The sequence below is a fragment of the Bos indicus genome, chromosome 6, assembly GCF_029378745.1.
Source record: "Bos indicus isolate NIAB-ARS_2022 breed Sahiwal x Tharparkar chromosome 6, NIAB-ARS_B.indTharparkar_mat_pri_1.0, whole genome shotgun sequence".
NCBI lineage: Eukaryota > Metazoa > Chordata > Mammalia > Artiodactyla > Bovidae > Bos > Bos indicus.
In genome coordinates, this window is record NC_091765.1 from 61,580,141 (window position 1) to 61,604,980 (window position 24,840).

General features: G+C 37.7%; 1 protein-coding gene and 1 pseudogene across 1 annotated transcript in view; both read left to right on the forward strand.

Annotated features, from left to right (window-relative positions):
• Window positions 1-24,840, forward strand: part of SLC30A9 (solute carrier family 30 member 9) — an 88,504-nt gene that overhangs the window by 19,290 nt on the left and 44,374 nt on the right. The window contains exons 3-8 of the mRNA XM_019962671.2: window positions 7,114-7,176; window positions 9,613-9,712; window positions 11,818-11,910; window positions 12,651-12,733; window positions 19,390-19,448; window positions 23,284-23,351. Coding sequence (XP_019818230.2) covers window positions 7,114-7,176; window positions 9,613-9,712; window positions 11,818-11,910; window positions 12,651-12,733; window positions 19,390-19,448; window positions 23,284-23,351 — 466 coding nt within the window. The remainder of the gene's footprint in view (window positions 1-7,113; window positions 7,177-9,612; window positions 9,713-11,817; window positions 11,911-12,650; window positions 12,734-19,389; window positions 19,449-23,283; window positions 23,352-24,840) is intronic.
• Window positions 12,755-19,380, forward strand: LOC139183625 (E3 ubiquitin-protein ligase RNF126 pseudogene; annotated as a pseudogene).

The following is a 24,840-nucleotide window of genomic DNA, read 5'->3' on the forward strand; positions in this document are numbered from 1 at the left end:
ATATTTAATGTTGGTTCTACTTTACAGAATGCTTGAAATTGAAATCTGTGACTCAGTTTATTTTTTCTCTGCTGACTTGTGAAATTTAAATATTAGTTTATTCTATTATATTAGGACTACATTGTTTACTGATGGTTTTATTTTGGGCTTAATTTTTCAGAATCTTCTTAGGCCAGATTAGACCTTGTTAGGCATCAGATTGGAGAAGGAAATGGCAACCCAGTCCAGTATTCTTACCTGGAGAATCCCATGGACAGAGAAGCCTGGCAGGCTGCAGTCCATGGGGTTGCAAGAGTTGGACACAGCTTTGCGACTAAACTACCAACCATCAGATAGACAGCAAGTAATTGCTTGATTGAAAGATAATTTGTATATTTAAGAGTTTGAGATTGACTTTTGAATAATTCAAATCACATGATAAAGTCAGAAACAGCTCATTAAGAGGCAGAGACTTGCTAAGGAATCGTTAAGTTTTTAAGGAGCATTCAGATGTTTTAAATTTTAGTAAAATCAGTTTTAATTTTGCTAATGACAGCAGATGTGTGGCAAACAGCCAGGGCTTGAGCTTAAAACAAAATGTCTGGAGATATTCATGGATAGCATGTCTCGTTGCTTATTGAAATCATCAAGATTCTACTCCAGGGATCCAGTGTAAATTTATTAAGATGTGGTATGTAAAAAAAGTATTCCTACATGTGTTTGAGCTTTTTACTAGCATTTCTTGTTTGTGAGTCTTAACACTATATATTTAGTAATATCTAGACAGTTTGTGCTAAGAAGAATATCCAAAAATATCAGTATTAGAGCACCTCATTTTATGTGATTTGTTTGAATGACTTTCATCATTGTAGAAAGAACGGCTGTCTGTGAAATTTTAAATAGTAGATTTCAGTTGTTCATACACTAGATGAGTGTTGAAAGCTTAATATTCCACTACCCCACCCCTTCACTTTTATCTGCCCAGGGCTCTATTCCCCAAAACAAAATTTTAAGTAATTGATAAACGTAGATTCTGTAGATAAAGATGCTTTAGAATTTGTTTGCTGTATAGCCAGACAGAAATAAAATATCAGTCATTTAACTGATCAGTGTCAAATATTGGAAGCCATAGTTACTAATTAAATAGAAGTGTTTTTAGGCCTCTTTTTTGTTTGTTTTTAACCAGTGTGTCATTATAACTTACTTAGAATCTGATGAACAGTAAAAATAAAGCCTTTTTGGATTTTCTGTATATGTTTTAGTTATGAAAACATAATATACCATGTAAGTCATTTCCCCAGTGGCTTTCCCTGAAAAATAATTGAGAAATATACTAAATATTACAGGTAAGATTTTTTTGCTTATATTTAGAAGAGAGTTTTGTTTTTGATAAATAAATAAATAGGCACAATAGAATAAGTGCCTATTCTGTTGATATTTAATTTATACATAAGAGCGTTAAAAGAAGGTAAATCAATGGATTGGCAGAAATTTGGATCAGATAGCAATAGCATTGTTGAAAGAATACTCTGAGGTAACCATTCAACTTCTCACTTACTGGTGTGATAGACTGAATATACAAAGAGAAAACTGAAGAAGTAAGTGGACTCAAAAAAAGATATGTCCAGGAATTGAAACAGAAGATACTGGCCTCTGGGTTTGTAAGCAGGCACTGGCAGCCAGAAGTTTGGCTCATTTGTGATAATGGATCTGTAAGTGCTACATGCATAGCCAGACTCAGACTGTGAATTTACCCATCCATCCTCCTATAGGAGGCTGAAGCTAGCCTCTTCTATTTGTCATCTGGGGCTCTGTGTTATAGGAGGCTGTAGGGTAGGTGGAGGCAGCAGAAAGAACAGGAACTTAAACCTTTTTGCTGGCTGGCATACTAAACTGGAGCATAGTTATTTCACAGTGGCAGTGTGAGGTCTGGTTCAGGACAGAAGGGTCGGATTGAGTTTTGGACAATAGATCATGAAGAGGAGAGTGAAACAATATATCCTATTCAGAATAAGACTGCAAATTCCAAAATTTAGAAGTACAGGAAGGGTCATATTGTAATATATAAGTTAATGAAATCAATGTATTATATACACCTTAACTTTATGTCAATATATCTCGGTAAAAAATGCACAAAGAATTCTAACACAAGAAAGCCAACAAAATCAACAATCAAATATGAATTAACTCCAGATAATTTTAAAATAACAGCACAAATTGCTTCAAATAAGTTTAATATCCTCAAAAGAATAAATGAAGTACTCATATTTTGAAATACAAACTGACAGAAATAAAAGCATAAGAAGTAGATCTGGACGAGCCAATGAGAATGCCTAGAAATGAAAGTGTGGTCATTAAAATAAGAATATAGTATATTGAATGGCTATAGTCAAGTAGAGAATTAGTAAATTGAAATTCATTCTGAACGTGCATAGGAAAGTAAAAAGATTTTCCAAAAAAATGAAAAAGCTTTTGAAAGGCATGAAGCTTTAGCCTATATTCAACAGGCATTTCAGAGAGAGGATGGAGAAATTATATATAAAGAGATAATGGATGAGAATTTTTCAGAATTTGAGAAAATCAATCTTCAGATCAAAAGTACACTTTTAGTACTAAACAGGATAAATGAAAAGAAATCCATAGATTTCAAAACGGAAAAAGAAACAACCTAACTTAGCTTTCAAAAAGTCAGGCTGTTGTTAGTACAATTGTTATTACTCTTTTGAAGTAGACTTTTTTTTTTTTCTAATTTTATTTTATATTTAAACTTTACATAATTGTATTAGTTTTGCCAAATATCAAAATGAATCCGCCACAGGTATACATGTGTTCCCCATCCCGAACCCTCCTCCCTCCTCCCTCCCCATACCATCCCTCTGGGCCGTCCCAGTGCACCAGCCCCAAGCATCCAGCATCGTGCATCGAACCTGGACTGGCAACTCGTTTCCTACGTAGACTTTTTATCTGCAACAATATGCAGAAAATAAAGGAGGAATGATTTGAAGTACTGTCCATGAAATGGTCAGAGGAAAAATAAGTGTTCCCTAGAATTTTACATGGTCTAAATAATCACTGGGGCTTTAGAAGGATTATATCATCTATAAGTTCAATCTTATGGGCTCTTGGGCTTCCCAGGTAGCACTAGTGGTAGAGAATCCACCTGCCAATGGAGGAGATGAAGGTTCAGTCCCTGGGTTGGGAAGATCCCCTGGGGAAGGAAATGGCTACCCACTCCAGTATTCTTGCCTGGAGAATTCCACAGACAGAGAATCCTGGCAGACTACAGTTCATGCGGTCACGAAGAGTTGGACGCAACTGAGCGCGCAAATAATCATTCCAGGGGAAAGGCAAAATAACATTTCACATGTAAAGATGACTTATCATTTACTACTAAACCACCCATATTAAAAAAAAACACAACTATTCAAATACATGTTTCTTACAGATTGCAGAGTAAACTCAGGCAAAGAAGGGTTGGGACAATGAAGAGCAAGAAATAGTTTAAATGTGTTAGTAAAGTTATTGATAGTAAAAGTAAACTTTATATTAAATGCTGAAATTTTAGAGTAGTAAGATAAAAGAAATTTCAGTGGTTACAGATACTTTTCTTGTTCAGAGGAAGGTAGAGATGGTGAATAACCTTACAGATGATTAGAGAGATTGACAGGAAAGCATGTATGTTAAGTTTCTAAATGGAATCATGAAAACAGTAGAACTTTAATCTTGTAAATTCAAAAACCAGCAGGTGGGGTGAGAGGAGAATATAGAAAATTTTATCAATTTTATCAATCTAACAGATGGCCAGAAAGGCAAAAATAAAGGCAAGAAAAAAAAAAGGATGGTAAACAAGACAGACAGTAAGGTGGCAGAAGTCTGGTGTTGCCTATCATTTATATAGATGCATATTCTAAATATGTAGAAACGATTATTTTCCCTATTTCATTACTTCTACCTCTATAAAAATAAAATCATTATTTTATTTTTGATAAATAATGATTCCTTGATTCCGTTCTCTTTTCCAGCTCTTACTGAAAGTCCAGATACTGCTTTCACTGTCTCATCTCCCTTTCTCACCTCTACCTGTTGCTTCCATCACTACTCTTTCTGCTGAAACTGCTGTTGTCAAAAGGTTACCAGTGATCTCCACATTGCTGATCCAGTTTTCACTTCTGTCCTCTTTTCCTGAAAACATACAAATATCAACTTATAAACCAAATATTATTTTAAATATAGAGGCAGTGTAGGAAAGTGGTTAAAAGAATAGACTAATAAAATGACTTGGGTTTTAATCCTGACTGTGCTTCCATATTTAAAATACTAGCTATGTGACTTTGAGGCAAGTTCCAAATAAGATAAATAAGATGAAGATAATAATAGTACTTACCTCAGAGCAGCTTTATGAGGATTAAGCGAAATAATGCATGTCAAGGACATAGTACTGTGTATGGCACATGGTAAGTAGTTAGTAAATGTAAGCTATTAATAGGCTCAAAAATGTTATTTTATTATTGAATGAGGGTATAAATATAATAAGGGAAGATATTTTAAGGATGAGGTTTTTATTACAAACTACTTGATACATGTATAAGAATATATGTAATCAACACCTATAATTTACCACCTAACCTTGTAATTTACCACCTAACCTGACCTTGCATTTTTGATCGCATTCTTGTTATCCTTAATACTTCTTTTCATAGTTCCTTTCACCCTTTGTATCCATGTGACTGTCCTGAATTTTGTGTTTCCGTCTCTTGAGTAAGAAAAAAGGAATAGATTTAGACAATTGTATATGTCCTTAATTGTTTAGCTTAGTTTATTGTGATAGTTTATTGTATGCTTCTGTGATTTATTTTTTCATTAAAATTTTTTGCCATGATTTATCTTAATTGTATATGTGTCTGGTTCATTCATTTTCATTGAGATAATTACAGCATATACTTTTGGGGGCTCTTGTGTGAATTAAATGAGTTGATGCACATTAAGTGCTTAAATAATGCTTGCAGTTACCTTAATAGTAAAGGTGCAAAGAAAGATAGCCATTATTATGTTTTTTCTTCTTTATTGATGTACAAAATGCTGCTGAATGAATATAACATGGTCTCTTTATCTATTCTCATGCCTGTGGACGTTTGGGTTGTTTCCAGTTTGAAACAGCAGAACACAGCACTGCTTTGAATGCTCATCTTTTTATGCCCTTGTACAAGTTTCTGTGTGCCGAGTATGTTGACCTAGAAATAGAATTGCTAAGTTGTAGGTTATGCTTGTGTTCAGCTACATTGAAAGTGAAAGTGAAGTCGCTCAGTTGTGTCCGACTCTTTGTGACCCCATGGACACCAGGCTCCTCCATCCATGGGATTTTCTAGGCAAGAGTACTGGAGTGGGTTGCCATTTCCTTCTCCAGGGAACTTCCTGACCCAGGGATCGAACCCAGATCTCCCGCATTGTAGCAGACGCTTTACCGTCTGAGCCACTTTAGATAATGCCAGTTTGGTTATCCCTGTTTGTCTTTCAGCCAGTAGTGTATTACTTGCCATTGCTCCATACCCTTGCCAACGTTAGGGTTATCATATTTCTCATATTTCGTAATCCAGTGGTTGTTAAATGGCATCTTGTGATTTCATTTGGATTCTGTTAATAACGAGGCTATCATCTCTTCACATGTTTATTAGTTATTTGCATTTCCTGTGCAAGTTTGTTCTTGTATTCTGCCCCTTTCTGTCTTTCTCTTAACACATTTGGAGGAATTCTTAAGTATTCTTCATACTTATCCTTTGTTGATTGTATTTGTTGGAAATACAGTCGCCCGGTTTGCAGCTTGCTTTTCTCTATATATTGTTGTCTGTTAATCATGCATGCATGCATGCTAAGTTGCCTCAGTCATGTCCTATTCTTTGCGACCCGATGGACTGTAGCCGGCCAGGCTCTTCTGTCCATGGGATTTCCCAGGCAAGAATACTGGAGTGGGTTGCCATTTCCTCCTCCAGGGGATCTTCCCAACCTAGAAATTGAACCTTCACCCCTTGCATCTCCAGCACTGGCAGGTGGATTTTTTACCACTAGTGCCACCTAATCATATAAATACCTTAGTCTTTAATCATTAATTTTCCTGGAATTGGTTATGGTATGAGGTAGATTACAGTTTCATTTTATTAAATGTTTTTTGAAGTGGGGGAGGGTTGTACCGTTGTTCCAATAACCATTTAATAGCCATCCTTTCTTCATTGAAGAGCATCTCTAGAACAGTTTAGGGGTGGAAAAATCAACAGCATGTGCCCTTGTTTTGTTCCTTGTTTTAAAGGGTTGCGTCTAAATTTTTACCATTGAATACGGTGTTTGTTACAGGTTTGCTTTACCCTCCAAGGAAATTCCTTTTGTGCTAATTTTTCTTAAAAAGGTTTGAAACTTGCATGGGTGCTGTATTTTAAGTGCTTTTTGGTTAGCTCCTGAAATGATTCTACAGTTTTTTTCCTTCGATCTGTTAATGAGAGGAATTAATAGATTTTCTAATGTTTAACTGGGCTTCCCTGGGAGCTCAGTAGTAAAGAACCCTCCCTGCCAGTGCAGGAGATGCAGGTTCAATCCCTGGGTCAGAAAGACCCTCAGGCGAAGGAAATGGCAATCTGCTCCAGAATTCTTGCCTGGGAGATCCCCTGGACGGAGGAGGAGCCTGGCGGGCTATAGTCCATGGAGTTGCAGAAGAGTCAGACGTGACTCAGCAACTAAACAACAATGTTTAACTACTCTTTCATTCCTAAAATAATCCTCGGATTTATCTTGGTCTGTGATATAGTATCTTTTTTATACATTGCCAGATTGGAAAATCCCATGGACAGAGGAGCCTGGTAGGCTGCAGTCCATGGGGTTGCTAAGAGTCTGATATGACTGAGTGACTTCACTTTCACTTTCCACTTTCATGCATTGGAGAAGGAAATGGCAACCCACTTCAGTGTTCTTGGCTGGAGAATCCCAGGGACGGGGAGCCTGGTGGGCTGCCGTCTATGGGGTCGCACAGAGTCGGACACGACTGAAGCGACTTAGCAGCAGCAGCAGCAGATTGTTTTAGCAAATGTTAATTAAGTTTATAGGGTTTATATGAAAACAACTACTTAAAATAACTTTTAATCTTTACAGCAGAAAATATGGGTGCAGAACTGAAAGCTCCAATTATTAAGCAAGAACCTCTCCAAGTAAGAGGTAAATATATTTTATTCTGTTTTTTATTATAAAGGTGTTTTGAATTAAATATATAAAATTAGTTTATATAGATATCTTTATGGTTATAAAGGTGTATTCATTTTTACTTTTAAAAAAATATATTGACCATAAGGATTTGTTCTATTTATAAACTAATTTTCTACTGAAATTTGCATTCTGGTCATAAATTTTATGGTAATTGTTATTTTCAAAAGCCCAAAGAAAGGAGTAAAGGCAAATAAAAAAGGTTTTATCATTTTTAGAAAAGTAATGTGATTAATAAGGAACTAGAGGCCAATACCTGTGGCATGTTGAAATCGAGATAGTTTGGACATTCTTGATTTCCATTTCTAGGAGTGATTAAGTAATGAAGGAATTCTTGTTTGCAGTTCTCTTCTTTATAATTGGGCTATGGCTCCCATGTCCAAAGTAGCATATTTCATGGAGGTACTAATTCTGTGAGTAGGATCACCATGGCTTTGGCGTCAGACAAAAGTAAATTCAGTTTGTAGCTTTAGCATGTACCAGCTTTATGGCTTTGAGCAGTTCACTTGATTTTTCTGAGTCATAGTTTTCTCCTCTATGGTGGTGCTGAGAATGGGACTTCTTTTTTATAGGATAACTTTGGAGATGATATATACTGTATGGTCACAATTAAGAATACTTAATGTTGTGTTACCATCAATAATCTGGGCCAGGACAGGCCAACAGGGATTTCTAGATACTTTGAAGAAATTATTAAAAAGTAATTAGAAAAAATTAATCTTTTTGAAGAGAGATGTATTTCTCCTCTCTGAGAAGCTTATTTGAATTTAATATTTTAGGATTATTACAATAAGGTAGTTCAGAGACTTAAACTTATGCAAAAAGAAACCTGAACTTCCTTATATACTTTTTTCAAATAAAGTTTTGATTTTTTTATTGAACTTTATTTTTGAAATGTTCTTATTAACTATGATTTGTGAATTTTGACTTTCATAGTTTATGTTTTAAGAGTCTTTTTACCTTCTTCAGTGGTGGATAATTTAGTCTTAATTTATTCTTTCAGTTTGCAAGTACAACAGAAGACTTAGTAGTTACTAGATATGAGAATAGAATATGAAGTAACTTGGCGACAATTTGAAACAGAACACATGAGTTTCTGCTGTATTTCTCCTGCTTTTCCAAGATATGCTTATGCTATTTATCTATATCATGTGACTAAAAGTCTAACTTTATAAAAATGAACAGACCAATGTTGGCTGTAATTTTTAATCCACAGGGTATAACTGATGCCAAATTGGTATTTTGTTATTGATGTGTCATTTTTTATGAACAGTTTGATGCTTGATAATAGGGGAATATTTTAATAGAAGGCAGTGTTTTACCTATAATCTATAATTAACTTCCTATAATTTTTAACTAATAAAAATGTTACATATATTTATTTCACCTTTGTTACTTTATGTGAAATCGTTCAGTGAATTTCAGAGTTTTTTGACTGCAACCCATATAGGAAGTACTAATGATTTAGTATATATATAGATTATTATATGTAACTGAAACAAAAGTTTTCACAAAAACTGCCGATTCTTCATTATATGCAATACTCCTTGATTACTTTCTGTTTTTGTTTTTTTTTTTTAATGCTGGTTTCACCGGTGTTTATAAAACACTGAACCAGCATGTAATTTTTTAATTGAAACTTCAGTTCACTTTCACTTAGATTTTCCAAGCAATTTAAATTGTACTAGTACGATTTAACAGACCAGTGATACCTTTGCAAGGTGTCCTTTAGACAAAGGGTTGATCTTTTGGCATCAGTTGGAAAGATCCCCTGACCCACTCTAGTATTCTTGTCTGAAGAATCCCATGGACAGAGGAATCTGGTGGGTCACAAAGGGTCGGACATGACCTAAGAGACTTGGCATGCAAGCATGCACTGATGAACTATGGAGTTAAAAGCTGGGTGGTTGCGAGTTTAATTCTGTCCTATTCTATACTTGCGGAGAAGGCAATGGCACCCCACTCCAGTACTCTTGCATGGAAAATCCCATGGACGGAGGAGCCTGGTAGGCTGCAGTCCATGGGGTCTCAAAGAGTCAGATACGACTTAGCGACTTCACTTTCACTTTTCACTTTCATGAATCGGAGAAGGAAATGGCAACCCACTCCAGTGTCCTTGCCTGGAGAATCCCAGGGACGGGGGAGTCTGGTGGGCTGCCGTCTGTGGGGTCACACAGAGTCGGACACGACTGAAGCGACTTAGCAGCAGCAGCAGCAGCATTCTGTACTTGAAGTAGACTTTATTTTCCCCAGATGCCATCCAGTGCATCAGGAAAAACCTGTTTTCTATGGAACTCACTAGTGACCCCACTTAAAAATTAGTATATGTTTATCTTCAAATGTGACTTCCAGTGTGCATATTTAGTATGTTTTCCTTTTCTTTGGTTTTAGTCAAAGCAGTTCTTAAAAAGAGGGAATATGGACCAAAGTATACTCAGAATAATTTCATCACTGGAGTCAGAGCGATGAATGAGTTCTGCCTCAAATCCAGGTATGGTAATTTTTTTTTAAATGTAGTGGTTTGTTCTATCTAATCTAAATAACCAGTTACTTCATAGAATTTGTTACCAGATACCATCCATTTGGAAACTTTACTGTGGTTCCTTCCTAAATTGAAGAAATATTTTTATTCAGTTAAAAATATTTTTTTTTAAATGTTAAAATTGTTAGCTTATTAAACTGAAGACTGCTCCAGCTTGAGCAATTCCAGTCTTTCTTGGCTCCTTTAACTCAAAAAAGTAGGTTCTTCAAAAATCTATGTGTTACATAAGAACCTTAGGAGTTCTATTGTTAACATGTAGCAGAATTATCAATAAGAGTATTTGTATATTAATATAGCTTTAAAATTTGGGGTTTTTTTGGTAGAGCAATTTTATTATGTTCACATTCCAGCTGTGGTTTGTGTTGAGTGTAAATTATTTTACTTCTTTCTGGTATCTTATTATTTTCTTCTAACTGAAGAGATTTATTGAGGTATATTTTTTTACAAATTTAAATGTTTTCCCCTCTTTTGTCTAGGAAAGCTATATATTTAAGTGGAAGATTTCTTGGCAATTTAGACATCAGATGATCTAGGCTCTCCCTCCACCACCCCCACCATGGTACATCTTCTAGAGTATAAAGTGAAAGTCCCTTAATCGCGTCTGACTCTTTGTGATCCCATGGACTGGAATTCTCCAGGCCAGAATACTGGAGTGGGTAGCATATGGTATAATATCAGTAAATAAGGATTCCTATAATCAGTTTTATAACTTCTGTAAATATTGAAACAATAACCAATTGTAATAATGCTATAAAACTATATTTTGTTTCCCATACAAAAACTTTGTGAGTAAAGTAGGTTAGGTATAGGTATCTCCATATTATAGGCCAGGAAATATAATAAAGATGTTAGCAATGACCTGGTTCATTTAGTGAGTCAGTGACAGAGTGGGAATCAGAATATGTATCTTTTGCTACCTGATCTAGACCTTTACTTTTTTATTTTTTGGCTGCAGCACACGGCTTAAAACATTTTAGTTCCCTGGCTAGGGATTGATCCTAGGCCACAGCAAGAAAGCCGGGATCCTAACCACTAGGCCACTAGGGAATTCCTCAGATTTTTGTTTATAGGTCTTTTATTGCTATTACAAAATTTCCTTCGGAAGACCAATGATCAAATTTAGAATGACTGTTTAGCAGAGTGACTTGATGCATGTATCAACCTTTCAGAATTTAAGAGAAAGGAAAATAATTAAATGGCATGAAATTGACATATACTCTTTATAAATTGATACCTATGAATGATATTACCACTTAGTATTAGTCTGGACATGAATTTGAGCAAACTCAGGGAGATAGTGAAGGACAGGGAAGCCTGGCATGCTGCAGTTCATGGGCTTGCAAAGAGTCAGATACGACTTAGCGACTGAACAATGACAATTAATCTGGATGTAAACAAATGACTGTGAATATTAAGTTTACATTCTCAAATAGAGGAGTAATACTCTAATCTGTGTTCTTTCTACTTTTTTTTTATTCATACTTCAGATATTGCAGTGGTATATCCATAGCAGATAAAGGACAAGCACTGTTTAAGGATTTGACTCACTACCTATTATATTATGGTATCTATATTGAGTCAAGAGTAATTCTTAGGTTTTCAACTCTTTCTAAACCAGTTTTATGTACAAAATATCATCTTTAAAGGGATTTTTACAGGCTATCCACCTTTAGCTTTTAAAATGAGGCGCTGCTGCTGCTGCTAAGTCACTTCAGTTGTGTCCGACTCTGTGCGACCCCAGAGATGGCAGCCCACCAGGCTCCCCTGTCCCTGGGATTCTCCAGGCAAGAACACTGGAGTGGGTTGCCATTTCCTTCTCCAATGCATGAAAGTGAAAAGTGAAAGTGAAGTCGCTGAGTCTTGTCCTACTCTTAGCGACCCCATGGACTGCAGCCCACCAGGTTCCTCCATCCATGGGATTTTCCAGGCAAGAGTACTGGAGTGGGGTGCCATTGCCTTCTCCGAAAATGAGGCTTAGTGGTTTTTATCTGCCCTTAATAATCCTGAACTATATGAACCTTCTCTGAGTAAATTCAACATATTTCTTTCTTCAGTGATCTGGAACAGCTTCGAAAAATCAGACGACGAAGTCCTCATGAAGATACTGAGTCCTTTACTGTATACTTGAGATCAGATGTGGAGGCAAAGTAAGAACATAGTTCTTTTAGGATAAAATACAAGCTGAATTTGGGATTAATAAAAATCCATTTTAGATAGACTCAGAATTTTTAAAATGATATGTTTTAAAAGCAGAATATATACATATTTTTTAAAAAGTATTTAAAAAATACTTTTTTTAAATAAAATACTTTAAAAAATACTTTTTTTTTTAAAAAGTATTTAAATAAAAGTATTTACTTTTATTTATTTATTTGGCTGCACCAGGTCTTAATTGTGACACGCAGGATCTTTGATCTTCTTTGTGGCATGCAGGATCTTTAGTTGTAGCATGCAGAATCTTTAGTTGCAACATGCAAACTCTTTAGTTGTGGCATATGAGCTCTTTGTTGCAGCACGAGGGATCTAGTTCCCCAACGAGGGATCAAACCCAGGCCGCCTGCATTGGGAGCACACGGAGTCGTAGCCATTGGACCACCAGGAAAATCCAAAAGCAGAATATTTTTGCATTTGCAGATTTGTTTGAGAGTTACTAGTATATATTAATTAGCAAAAAAAAATTAGATTTTTTTAAAGAAAATTTGCTGTTGAATTTATTCTTATTGTGTAGATTTAATTTAGAAAACTTTCTTAAGTGCTTTATATTTTTCCTAAAGGACCTATGATTTGTTAAATTTTCATATAGTTTTCAGTTGTCTAGATTTAAATATGATTTTCATGAAGTCATTAAAATTATATTACTGAATGGTGGCCATGTGTATGTACATAGATCTTTGGAAGTTTGGGGAAGTCCTGAAGCTCTTGCCAGAGAGAAAAAACTTCGTAAGGAAGCAGAAATAGAATATAGAGAAAGTAAGTATATTCAGTTTAAAGCCGAGTTAACTGAAAAGCAACTTGTAAATGAGACCTGTGTCTATAATAACTGTGTCCTCCCTAGTGGTTGCCTACCTCTTGTGTTTGGCTTTGTTGGTTCTAGCAAATGCCAGTTTTCATTTTGGGGTTTAATTATTTTATAAAAACAATATGTTTGTTTTTCTCTCTATAGCTTTTTAAAGATCATGAGAGCAAGGAAAGCTAATTTGTCGTTTCTATAAGACATATGAATGTTAAAACTCAGGGTCCGATTTGAAGATTGTACCTGTTGTAAAAGTGAATCCTAGTTTCTAAGGGGTTTTGGCCTCTCAGAAGAAGCAAACAGCTGTTTAGTATCTTTATATTCACAGATAAGCTAAACAGACCTGCATTTAAATCTACAGGAATGAAGTGTTTACTTTCTTAATTTACTTTTTCCTGAGGTAACACTGGTTTACATAACATTTATGTTCTATTTCTGTTTACCCTACAACTTGATTACCACCAAAAATTTAGTTTCCAGCTGATACCACACAGTTGATTCATTTTACCCATTTTTCCCTCAACCTTGCCCCTTCCCCTCCAGTAACCACTACCCTGCCCCAGATTGGTAATCAGCATTTATAGTAGGAGCCCCTTTTCCTCTTAATAGGAAATAAAATTTAGAGACCTCTGGGCATTCAGTTCAGTTCAGTCACTCAGTCGTGTCCGACTATTTGCGACCCCATGAACTGCAGCACCCCAGGCCTCCCTGTCCATCACCAACTCCCGGAGTTCACTCAGACTCACGTCCATAGAGTCAGTGATGCCATCCAGCCATCTCATCCTCTGTCATCCCCTTCTCCTCCTGCCCCCAACCCCTCCCAGCATCAGAGTCTTTTCCAATGAGTCAGCTCTTTGCATGAGGTGGCCAAAGAACTGGAGTTTCAGCTCTAGCATCAGTCCTTCCAAAGAAATCCCAGGGCTGATCTCCTTCAGAATGGACTGGTTGGATCTCCTTGCAGTCCAAGGGACTCTCAAGAGTCTTCTCCCATACCACAGTTCAAAAGCATCAATTCTTCGGCGCTCAGCTTTCTTCACAGTCCAACTCTCCCATTCATACATGACCACTGGAAAAACCATAGCCTTGACTAGATGGACCTTTGTTGGCAAAGTAATGTCTCTGCTTTTCAATATGCTATCTAGGTTGGTCATAACTTTTCTTTCAAGGAGTAAGTGTCTTTTAATTTCATGGCTGCAGTCACCATCTACAGTGATTTTGGAGCCCCCCAAAATAAAGTCTGACACTATTTCCACTGTTCCCCATCTATTTCCCATGAAGTGATGGGGCCGGATGCTATGATCTTCATTTTCTGAATGTTGAGTTTTAAGCCAACTTTTTCACTCTCCTCTTTGATCTTCATCAAGAGGCTTTTGAGTTCCTCTGCACTTTCTGCCATAAGGGTGGTGTCATCTACATATCTGAGCTTATTGATATTTCTCCCAGCAATCTTGATTCCAGCTTGTGCTTCTTCCAGCCCAGCATTTCTCATGATGTACTCTGCATGTAAGTTAAATAAACAGGGTGACAATATACAGCCTTGACGTACTCCTTTTCCTGTCTGGAACCAGTCTGTTGTTCCTTGTCCAGTTCTAACTGTTGCTTCCTGACCTGCATACAGATTTCTCAAGAGGCAGGTCAGGTGGTCTGGTATTTCCATCTCTTTCAGAATTTTCCACAGTTTATTGTGATCCACAGAGTCAAAGGCTTTGGCATAGTCAATAAAGCAGAAATAGATGTTTTTCTGGAACTCTCTTGGTTTTTCCATGATCCAGTGGCTGTTGGCAATTTGATCTCTGGTTCCTCTGCCTTTTCTAAAACCAGCTTGAACATCAGGAAGTTCATGATCGTTTAGATATAATCAAACAACCGGCGAGGGAGCAGCAGACAGCCGGTGGCGGGCGCCGCGGAGGAGGCGGCGGTGGCCATGGCCGAGGCGTCGCCGCAGCCCGGACGGTACTTCTGCCACTGCTGCTCAGTCGAGATCGTGCCGCGCCTGCCGGATTACATCTGCCCAAGATGCGAGTCTGGGTTTATCGAGGAGCTTCCAGAAGAGAACAGGAGTGCAGAGAATGGTTCAGCCCCCTCCACAGCCTCTGCGGACCAGAGCCGGCAGCAACCGTTCGAGAATGTGGACCAGCCCCTGTTCACACTGCCGCAGGGCTATGGGCACTTTGCTTTCGGCATCTTTGACGACAGCTTTGAGATCCCCACGTTCCCCGCTGGGGCACAGGCTGATGATAGCAGGGACCCCGAGAGCCGGCGGGAGCGAGAGCAGGACTCCTGGCACCCGTACGGCCCCCGGCAGCCCTGCGCCCGCCTCACCGCGCGGCGGGCCACCGGCCGGCACGAAGGCGACCCCACGCTGGAAGGGATCATCCAGCAGCTGGTCAACGGCATCATCACCCCGGCCACCATCCCCAACCTGGGCCTGGGTCCCTGGGGCGTCCTGCATTCAAACCCGATGGACTACACCTGGGGGGCCAACAGCCTGGACGCCATCATCACGCAGCTCCTTAATCAGTTTGAAAACTCGGGTCCCCCACCCGCAGACAAAGAGAAAATCCAGGCCCTCCCCACCGTGCCCGTGACTGAGGAGCACGTTGGCTCGGGGCTGGAGTGCCCCGTGTGCAAGGATGACTATGGGCTGGGTGAGCATGTGCGGCAGCTGCCCTGCAACCACTTCTTCCACAATGGCTGCATCGTGCCCTGGCTGGAGCAGCACGACAGCTGCCCCGTCTGCCGAAAAAGCCTCACAGGACAGAACACGGCCACTGACCCCCCGGGCCTGGCTGTGGTGAGCTTCTCCTCCTCCTCCTCCTCCTCGTCCTCCAGCTCACCTGGCAATGAGAACCCGGCCAGCAGCTCCTGAGCAAACCGGCTAACCAGCCCCCAGGGCAACAGCAGACAGCCCACGCGCCCACGGACTGCAGCGCCACCGGGCCCGCCGCGGAGGAGGCTCGGAGGACCCACTCTTCCAAGCTGCGGAGGGAGCTCGGCCTCCCCAGGGACAACCTGGCTGGGCCGGGCGCCCGCACACACTGCCCGGGCGTCCCACCTTCCCTCCCCTTTGTCTCTGACCTCACCCTCTACATGTTCAACAGCGGAAAGGTTTTTATAATTTTAAATTATTACTGCTTTGAAATAAATGGATGTTTGAGCTCAAAAAAAAAAAAAAAAAAAAAAAGGCAGAAATAGATGTTTTTCTGGAACTCTCTTGCTTTTTTGATGATCCAGCGGATGTTGGCAATTTGGTCTCTGGTTCCTCTGCCTTTTCTAAAACCAGCTTGAACATTGGAAGTTCACGGTTCACATATTGCTGAAGCCTGGCTTGGAGAATTTTGAGCATTACTTTACTAGTGTGTGAGATGAGTGCAATTGTGTGGTAGTTTGAACATTCTTTGGCATTGCCTTTCTTTGGGATTGGAATAACAACTGAACTTTTCCAGTCCTGTGACCACTGCTGAGTTTTCCAAAATTTGCTGGCATATTGAGTGCAGCACTTTCACAGCATCATCTTTCAGGATTTGAAATGGCTCAACTGGAATTCCATCACTTCCACTAGCTTTGTTCATAGTGATGCTTTCTAAGGCCCACTTGACTTCACATTCCAGGATGTCTGGCTCTAGGTCAGTGATCACACCATCGTGATTATCTGGGCCGTGAAGATCTTTTTTGTACAGTTTTTCTGTGTATTCTTGCCACCTCTTAATATCTTCTACTTCTGTTAGGTCCATACCATTTCTGTCCTTTATCGAGCCCATCTTTGCATGAAATGTTCCCTTGGTATCTCTAATTTTCTTGAAGAGATCTCTAGTCTTTCCCATTGTGTTGTTTTCCTCTGTTTCTTTGCATTGATCGCTGAGGAAGCCTTTCTTATTTCTTCTTGTTATTCTTTGGAACTCTGCGTTCAGATGCTTATATCTTTCCTTTTCTCCTTTGCTTTTTGCTTCTCTTCTTTCCACAGCTCAGTAAGGCCTCCCCAGACAGCCATTTTGCTTTTTTGCATTTCTTTTCCATGGGGATGGTCTTGATCCCTTTCTCCTGTACAATGTCACCAACCTCAGTCCATAGTTCATCAGGCACTCTATCAGATCTAGGCCCTTAAGTCTAATTTCTCACTTCCACTGTATAATCATAAGGGATTTGATTTAGGTCATACCTGAATGGTCTAGTGGTTTTCCCTACTTTCTTCTATTTAAGTCTGAATTTGGCAGTAAGGAGTTCATGATCTGAGCCACAGTCTGCTCCTGGTCTTGTTTTTGTTGACTGTATAGAGCTTCTCCATCTTTGGCTGCAAAGAATATAATCAATCTGATTTCATTGTTGACCATCTGGTGATGTACATGTGTAGAGTCTTGTGTTGTTGGAAGAGGGTGTTTGTTATGACCAGTGCATTTTCTTGGCTAAACTCTATTAGTCTTTGCCCTGCTTCATTCCATATTCCAAGGCCAAATTTGCCTGTTAACTCCAGGTGTTTCTTGACTTCCTACTTTTGCATTGCAGTCCCCTGTAATGCAAAGGACATCTTTTTTGGGTGTTAGTTCTAAAAGGTCTTGTAGGTCTTCATAGAACCGTTTAACTTCAGCTTCTTCAGTGTTACTGGTTGGGGCATAGACTTGGATTACTGTGATATTGAATGGTTTGGCTTGGAAACGAACAGAGATCATTCTGTCGTTTTTGAGATTGCATCCAAGTACTGCATTTCGAATTCTTTTGTTGACCATGATGGCTACTCCATTTTTTTGTGGGCATTAGGGGTACTCAGTTTTTTTTAATAGGTTGATATATTTTTAAGGTATTTCAGTGGACAGAGTTAGGACATACTTTTTGTTTCTTAAGAGAAAACATGTAGGTTATTTTGATAAACTTATTCCCTCCGTTTTTTCCTTTGTATCTCTTACTCTGAAAATCTTATTTCTTAATTCATTAACATCATTAATTACATTTTTTATTTGTTCTTTATGTATGTACACACACATATAGACAGAATACAGTGTTGTTTCAAACTATTAGTATCAGTATTCTTGCTAGTAAGGTGATTTAAGATTTCTATTTTTCTTTTTGTCTTTACTGTATATCTCACTGGGGATGTACAGTCAAATGCCTGTGTTTTAAAGTCACTTGTAATTTCTCACTGTATGGATAAACCATCTACTAGATATAAAAATAGGTTCGTTTGTTTCGTTCTGCTTCTGATTTTAAGAAATTTGATTTATTTTTATTTTATAATTTTGTAAAACATTTATATGGTTCCAAAGTCACCTCAAATACTTTAAAGACAAAATACTTTAGAGAAGTTTAGCTTCCATCCCTGTCTTTTCCACCCTTTTCCCTCCCTCTAGCATAGGTAATTGTTTAAAAAATTAGTTTGAGTGTTATTTTTACTAACATAGCATACATACTGGTAATTTAGACCCTCCTTTTCATAAATAAGGCATAGTCTGTGTACTTTCTGTGCTTGTTTTTTTTTAACTTGATTATGTGTCCCAGAGAACATTCCATAGCAGGAAACAGAGAGGTTTCTTCATTTCTTTTATAACACTCCATTTTGGGGGTGCACCAGAGTTTATTCAGTCCTTTTCACCTAGGTCGTTTCCAGTCTTTTACTGTTAAAATAATGATGCTGTGAATAGCCTTTACATATATTAGAGGACATACTTAAAGTACAGAATTTGAGAAAGCACACTAATAAAATATTTTTTCCTTATTTTTAAACTTTGAGCTATAGATGGAGAATTGGTTCTTATATCAAGCTTAAATAACTCATCTTGCTGCACTCAAGCTGTACTTGTCTACAGTTCTCCTGTCCCTCTAGCTCCTGGTAGCTACTCTTTTTTTCTGTTTCTATGACTCTGACTCCTATAGATACCACGTATAAATGGAGTCATTCAGTGTTTGTCTTTTTGACTAAGTTACCTCACTTAGCGTAATGTCCTCAAGGTTCGTCCATGTGACAGGATTTCCATTGTATGTATATACCACATGGTTCAGCATTTATTTGTCCATGGACGTTTTGGTTGCTTTCACTTCTTGCCCATTGTGAATGGTGCTGTGATAAATTAGGGTGTGAAAATAACCTCTTTGAGACAGTGCTTTCATTTTTTTTTGGATGTATACCCAGAAGTGGTATTACTAAATCATATGATAGTTTTTAATTTTTTGAGGAGCCTCTATATTATTTTCGATAACAGTTGCAATATTTTATAATCCTACCAGTATAGTCAAGATCTCCAATTTCTCTGCATTCCTTGCCTACACTTGTTATTTTTTCTTTCTCTTTGTTTTTTGTTTTGTGGTAGTAGCCATTCTAATGGCTGTGAAGTGATACCTCATTGTGGTTTTGATCTGCATTTCTCTGATGATTAGTGATCTGAGCATCTTTTCATATGCTTGTTAGCCAGCTGTATATCATCTTTGGAGAAAAGTCTATCCACGTCCTTAACCCATTTTTTAATCAAGTTGCAAATTCAGATTTCTTACCATCACCTGATATTTTTGTTTGTATCTGGGAGAAGACCATTTAACATAGTCTTAGAATAATTGTGTTAATCTAAAATGTGAAAGGATAAGAATATGTATGAGCTAAATGTATTTCGTAATTCTTTTTTTATAGGGCTATTTAGAAACCAAAAAATACTGAGGGAATATAGAGACTTTCTGGGAAATACCAAGGTAAGAATATTTTTCTTTTAATGTTATGTTGAGTATGTATTTCACATAAAATCCTAGAATCTGTCCATGATGAAAATCTAGCATGTCTGTGATCCTATTCCAAGGTAGATCTAATCTGCTAAAAAAAAATACGTTATCTTTCCATCACCACATTTACTGCCTTATCTACAAATGTGCCAGAATACTCTTATTTTCGTTCCTACCAGAAGGAAATTAATATTGGGACCAGTATAGAAAGCTTACTTTTACTGTCCACTTCTTATTTTCTCCTGAGTCCTTCATTGGACTTGCATTCCCACCACTCCACTGAAATAGCTCTTGTCAAAGCCACCGACACTTCCACGATGCCAAGTAGTCATGTTCAGAGTCAGCCTTGCCTTTAAATTGAGCTGGAGGTGTCTCTTGTCAAGAAGTGAGCACCATACCTGGAGAAAGGGCTAGCTTTGCAAATTGTCTCTTTTCTTCTGACTTAAATTTGAGTCATTGCTTCCTTCTTGGAAAATTTAGAAATTAGCAATGATGACAACTGTAGTCATACCTTATTTGATATGCTTTTCTTTCCCATTCATCGTATTCAAAGCCTCTTAACTTCCATTTCCCTTTTGAGCCCTGCATTTTTGGCACCCCAGTGCTGCACTGAAGACCTGGATTCTCTTCGGTGGTAGGGCCTTTGTATGTTGTGTGAGTCACTTCTATGCCTTGACAGACTCCGCCCCTGCCTCTTGCTATGGAGTAATTTAGGCTGGTGAGATCTGCCTCCTGGGAAGACTTACTGCTAGCTTTATATCTTTTTTGCATGGAGGATCATCAGCACCAGATTATTGAATAGCAGCTGTTTGACTTCTGAAATCTGTGTCACTTAGAGCCCTTTTGAAGATTAATACTCATCAGCCTTGAAATGTTACAGATTTTGAATAAAATTTCTATTATACTTTTTTTTAAAATAGTAATAGAATAAGACTTTAGTATTGAATTTCCTACTGTTTCCATATTCCTTCTAGGAACACTCACTTGAGACTCTCACTAAAGATGGTTGGTTTCCTTCTCTAAAACATAACAGGATTATTCATGTTGCCTGGAATAAAAATATCTTCTTTTTTTTTTTGTCTTTTTATTATTTATTTATTTTTTATTGGAGTATGATTGCTTCTCAATGTGTCAGCTCCTGCTGTACAACAGAGTGAATCAGCCATATGTATAAACATATCCCCTCCCTCTTAAACCTCCTTCTCACCCACCTACTTTGTATCCTTTTTCTCTCTGATCCAGACACTTCCTTCTCTTATTATATTCTTTTATAGTCTTCTTCATTTTATGGGAACTCCAATAGTGAAATATATGAACTCACTATATTTTAGGTTTGGCACACGCACTCTCTCAATGTTCAGTGTTCTAACTGATATCTTATTTCTTATCCCTTTAATACATTTTCCCTTTAATATTTCTACTTCTTTGTGCCTTTCCTTCTAATCCTAATTCTCGAACTTCTTGGGATAGTCTTTCAGCATACTGGAGTGGGTGGCCACTTGCTACTCCAGGGGATCTTCCCAACCTAGGGATCGAGCCCAAGTTTCTTGCATCTACTGCATTGGCAAGTGAATTCATTACTACTTGGGCCACCTGGGATTGAAATGATAGTGTCACTTTGAAATTACTTGTAGCTCTTTGAGTATTTTATGCTGATTTTCCTCCTAGTCCTCTGAAATCTATCCATCTACTATGGATCTGTTGCTTTTTGAGATTTTGCTTCCCTTGCTGCTAGATTTCCTTGGACCTTGTCGCTGCTGCTACTGCTAAGTCACTTCAGTCATGTCCAACTCTGTGCGACTCCATAGATGGCAGCCCACCAGGCTCCTCCATCCCTGGGATTCTCCAGGCAAGAACACTGGAATGGGCTGCCATTTCCTTCTCCAAGGCATGAAAATGAAAAGTGAAAGTGAAGTCGCTCAGTCACGTCTGACTTTTCGATATCCCGTGGACTGTGTAGCCTACCAGGCTCCTCCATCCATGGGATTTTCCAGGCAAGAGTACTGGAGTGGGTTGCCATTTCCTTCTCCAGGACCTTGTCGCTATTTCTGACCTAATTATTACCAACATATTTTCGCATTTTCTACAGCTTTCTCTCTCTCTCTCTCTTTTTGGCTGTGCCATGAGGCTTACATAATCTTAGTTCTCCAGGACTCCAGCAGTGGAAGAGCCCAGTCCTGACCACTGAACTGCCAGGGAATTCTCTCTTTCAGAGCAATTTGTGCTCAATGAATCTCTTTTTCCTTACTATAACATTCTGTTATCGTTTTAAAATCTCATTTTCCTTCCCTATCTGTCTTGTTTACTCCATAAGTTTTCAAAACTTTCTTCTAAAGAAATCTTTTTCATCTTCTTCCTTGAGTAGCATGTTTTCATTTTCTACTATTCCTATAACAATTTCATTTTTTCCCCCTGTACTAAGCAAACGATATGGTATATTCTCATTGTAGTAAAATGCACATACACTGGTTTTTGTTTATCAGTAAATGGCATAACTCAGAAATGTGGAACCATGGTCGGACTTTATAAATGAATCACTTTAAAGCTTGCAGCTCCCTCTTTTGTTCCGTTGTCCACAGGAACTTAGTAGGTGCTTTTTAAACCCTAACCTGCAGACCTGACTGCAAAGCATTATCAGAGTGCAAGATAAAAAGAAAAGCATTTTGTTCCCCTCATGCCACATCGGCCTTGTTTTTATCCTTTCTTCACACAAAACTTACTTCTGTCAGAATCTTTGAATGTGCTGTATACTCGGCCTAAAACATTCTTCCAGATTTTTCATGGTTGCTTCCTTCTCATCACTGAACTCCTTTCCCTTAGTATTCTAATCAAAATAGCCCTCCGTGTCATACCCCCAACTCTGTTCTATCAGTCTCTGTCTTAGTTTATTTATCACTCAGATATGACGGATTCATTCTCCCCTTCCTATGCTAGACCGTGAGATCTATGAAGGCAGGGACTCTCTTTTGTTTACTCTTGTGCTCCAGCATCTAGAACTGTGCCAGGTATGTAGTACTTGCCCAGTAAATATTTCTTGAATAAATTACATAAGGCAGAATACAGGACTTGCTTTAATAGAAAAGTAAAGTACAACCATAAATGTGGAGCAGTGTGAGTATTCTCTGGGGGATCAAGGAAGGCTTTACATAGAAGGGTAACCCTTGGCCAGATATGGAAGAAGATGAGTAAAGCTTAGAGAGATTATAGTGACGTATGATAGCATTCCCGGGAGAGGAAAGAGCAGGAAAAGAAACACAGAAAGTATAAATTCAAAGAGTAGCCAAAGAATATTTAACTGAAGAAAAATATTCTCCTTGAATATGTTCTCTACTTGTTTGATTTCCTTTTGTTTTGTTCAGTTTTGGAATTAAACACAGTGTTATTTGAGGGCTTCAGTCTTTAGAGAATAGTCAGGAGTTAAATGAGGGGCAACAGACTTACTGGCTTTGGCTGTTCTTGTTTTAAAATTTAAGAAGTTGCTCAAGAAATGGAAAATTTTAGGTTATTTCAGTTCAGTATATTTTTATCACTTTATTTCTGTTTTTTAATGTAAACAACTCAGAATTTTTCTGGGAGTAGATAGGAAATGAATTACAAGGAAATAAACAACATTCTGGACATGCACTTTCAATTTCCATTTTCCCACAATTTAAATAGGAAAGTCTAGAGAAAAAGAATTAAGTAAATCTAGTTGTGAAGAGGCATTGATAGGGGAGATATTTTCTGGTGTGTCAGAGTCACATATAATGGTCATAGTGCCTTTTGGAAAAATGTTTGAGATTTTTTTGTTTTTGTTTTGTTTTTATAGCCACGCTCTAGAACGGCATCAATTTTTTTAAAGGGGCCAGGGAAAGTGGTGATGGTTGCCATTTGCATGTAAGTACTGAAAAATAAACCTTTAAAAATAAATTACATTGTTTTTAATGTATATATATGAATATAAATTTATTACTTGGTATCTAGATAAAGATAAAAGCGCTGTATGAAAATTTTTCTTCTATTTTCATTGGTGTTTATAGAAATCTTTTTTAAAAAGTTGAGTTGGCCGAAGTTACATTTAGAGTAAACCAACCTGCATTATGACTACTGAAGAGAATCTGCCCTCTTTATTTTTCTGCCATTTAACCCGGTAGAACATAACTGATGCTTTTGCCTCTTTCTTTTCTCTTCTGTCTTCTTGGTCTCTATTATTTTGCCTACCTTTTAATCTATTGTACTGAGTAATCTATTTTAGGATATTTATTTAAGAGCATTAATTCGTAGTTCATTAGTTTGTGCTTTTATTTCTCAAATACATATACTACACGTGTCAGGAATTTTGATGTGGTCTGGAAACATGAAGGTAAAATACGTAATTCTTATCTTCAAGGACTGGAGGGGCACTAGACTAAGAGTCATTTATAATAATACAACACAGATAGTGGCAATAGGGGTGGAGAGACATGGTTAGGTTCAAAAAGAATTTAGGAGGACTGACTAGTGATGGTGCCCAGGTTTCTGACTTGGACAATTGGATAGATACTGTACTATCACTGAGAAAAAGGGAACACTGGAAGGAAGAGTCAGGGTGGGAGCAAAGAAAATAATGGGTTCCTTTTTGAGTCTGAGGTATTTATAGGGCACCCAAGTAGAGCTGGTCAACAGAAATAATTGTTTTTGTCAATAAAGTGGGATTAGCAGCTAAAGCTTTTTATATTGGAGGAATGTGATGCAGGGTATGTAAACTGCTTAGCATAGTTTCTGTTATATAATATGGTTGTTATATAATATTATATATTAATATATAATATATATTATATATAATATATATTATTATATAATATACTTAGTGCTTATATTATATATACTGTTATATAATACACTTGATGGTTATTATTGTTAATATATATTGGTTTGAAGCTCAGGAAGGAGACCTGAATTAAGAGATAAAGACTAGAGAGTTATTAGGATATAGGGAATAATTAAAGTCATAGGAATAGTTAAGATCACCTGGAGAATGTATATGTATATACATTATAATGTATGAGGAAGGAAAAGCACTCCTGAATAAGCCTTGAAGAATGCTCACATTTAAGAAATTGGTAGAAGAAAAAAAAAAAAAAAAGCCTGCAGAAGAGACTGAGAAACAGTAAAGAGAAAGGTGGGGAAAAAACCAGGAGTCTGGTAGAAATCAAAGAAGACAGTGTTTTAAGAAGATAGTGGCAAATACCTCTATAAGATTAAAGAAACTATTAAAAATGTTTTCAGGAATTTAATAGCAAGAAACAGTATATTGTTAAGAACAATCTTATGAGGTGTTGGTGGTGAAGCCATTGTTTAGGGATTGAAGACTGAATACAGAATGAGGAAAACTGAGACAGCAAGA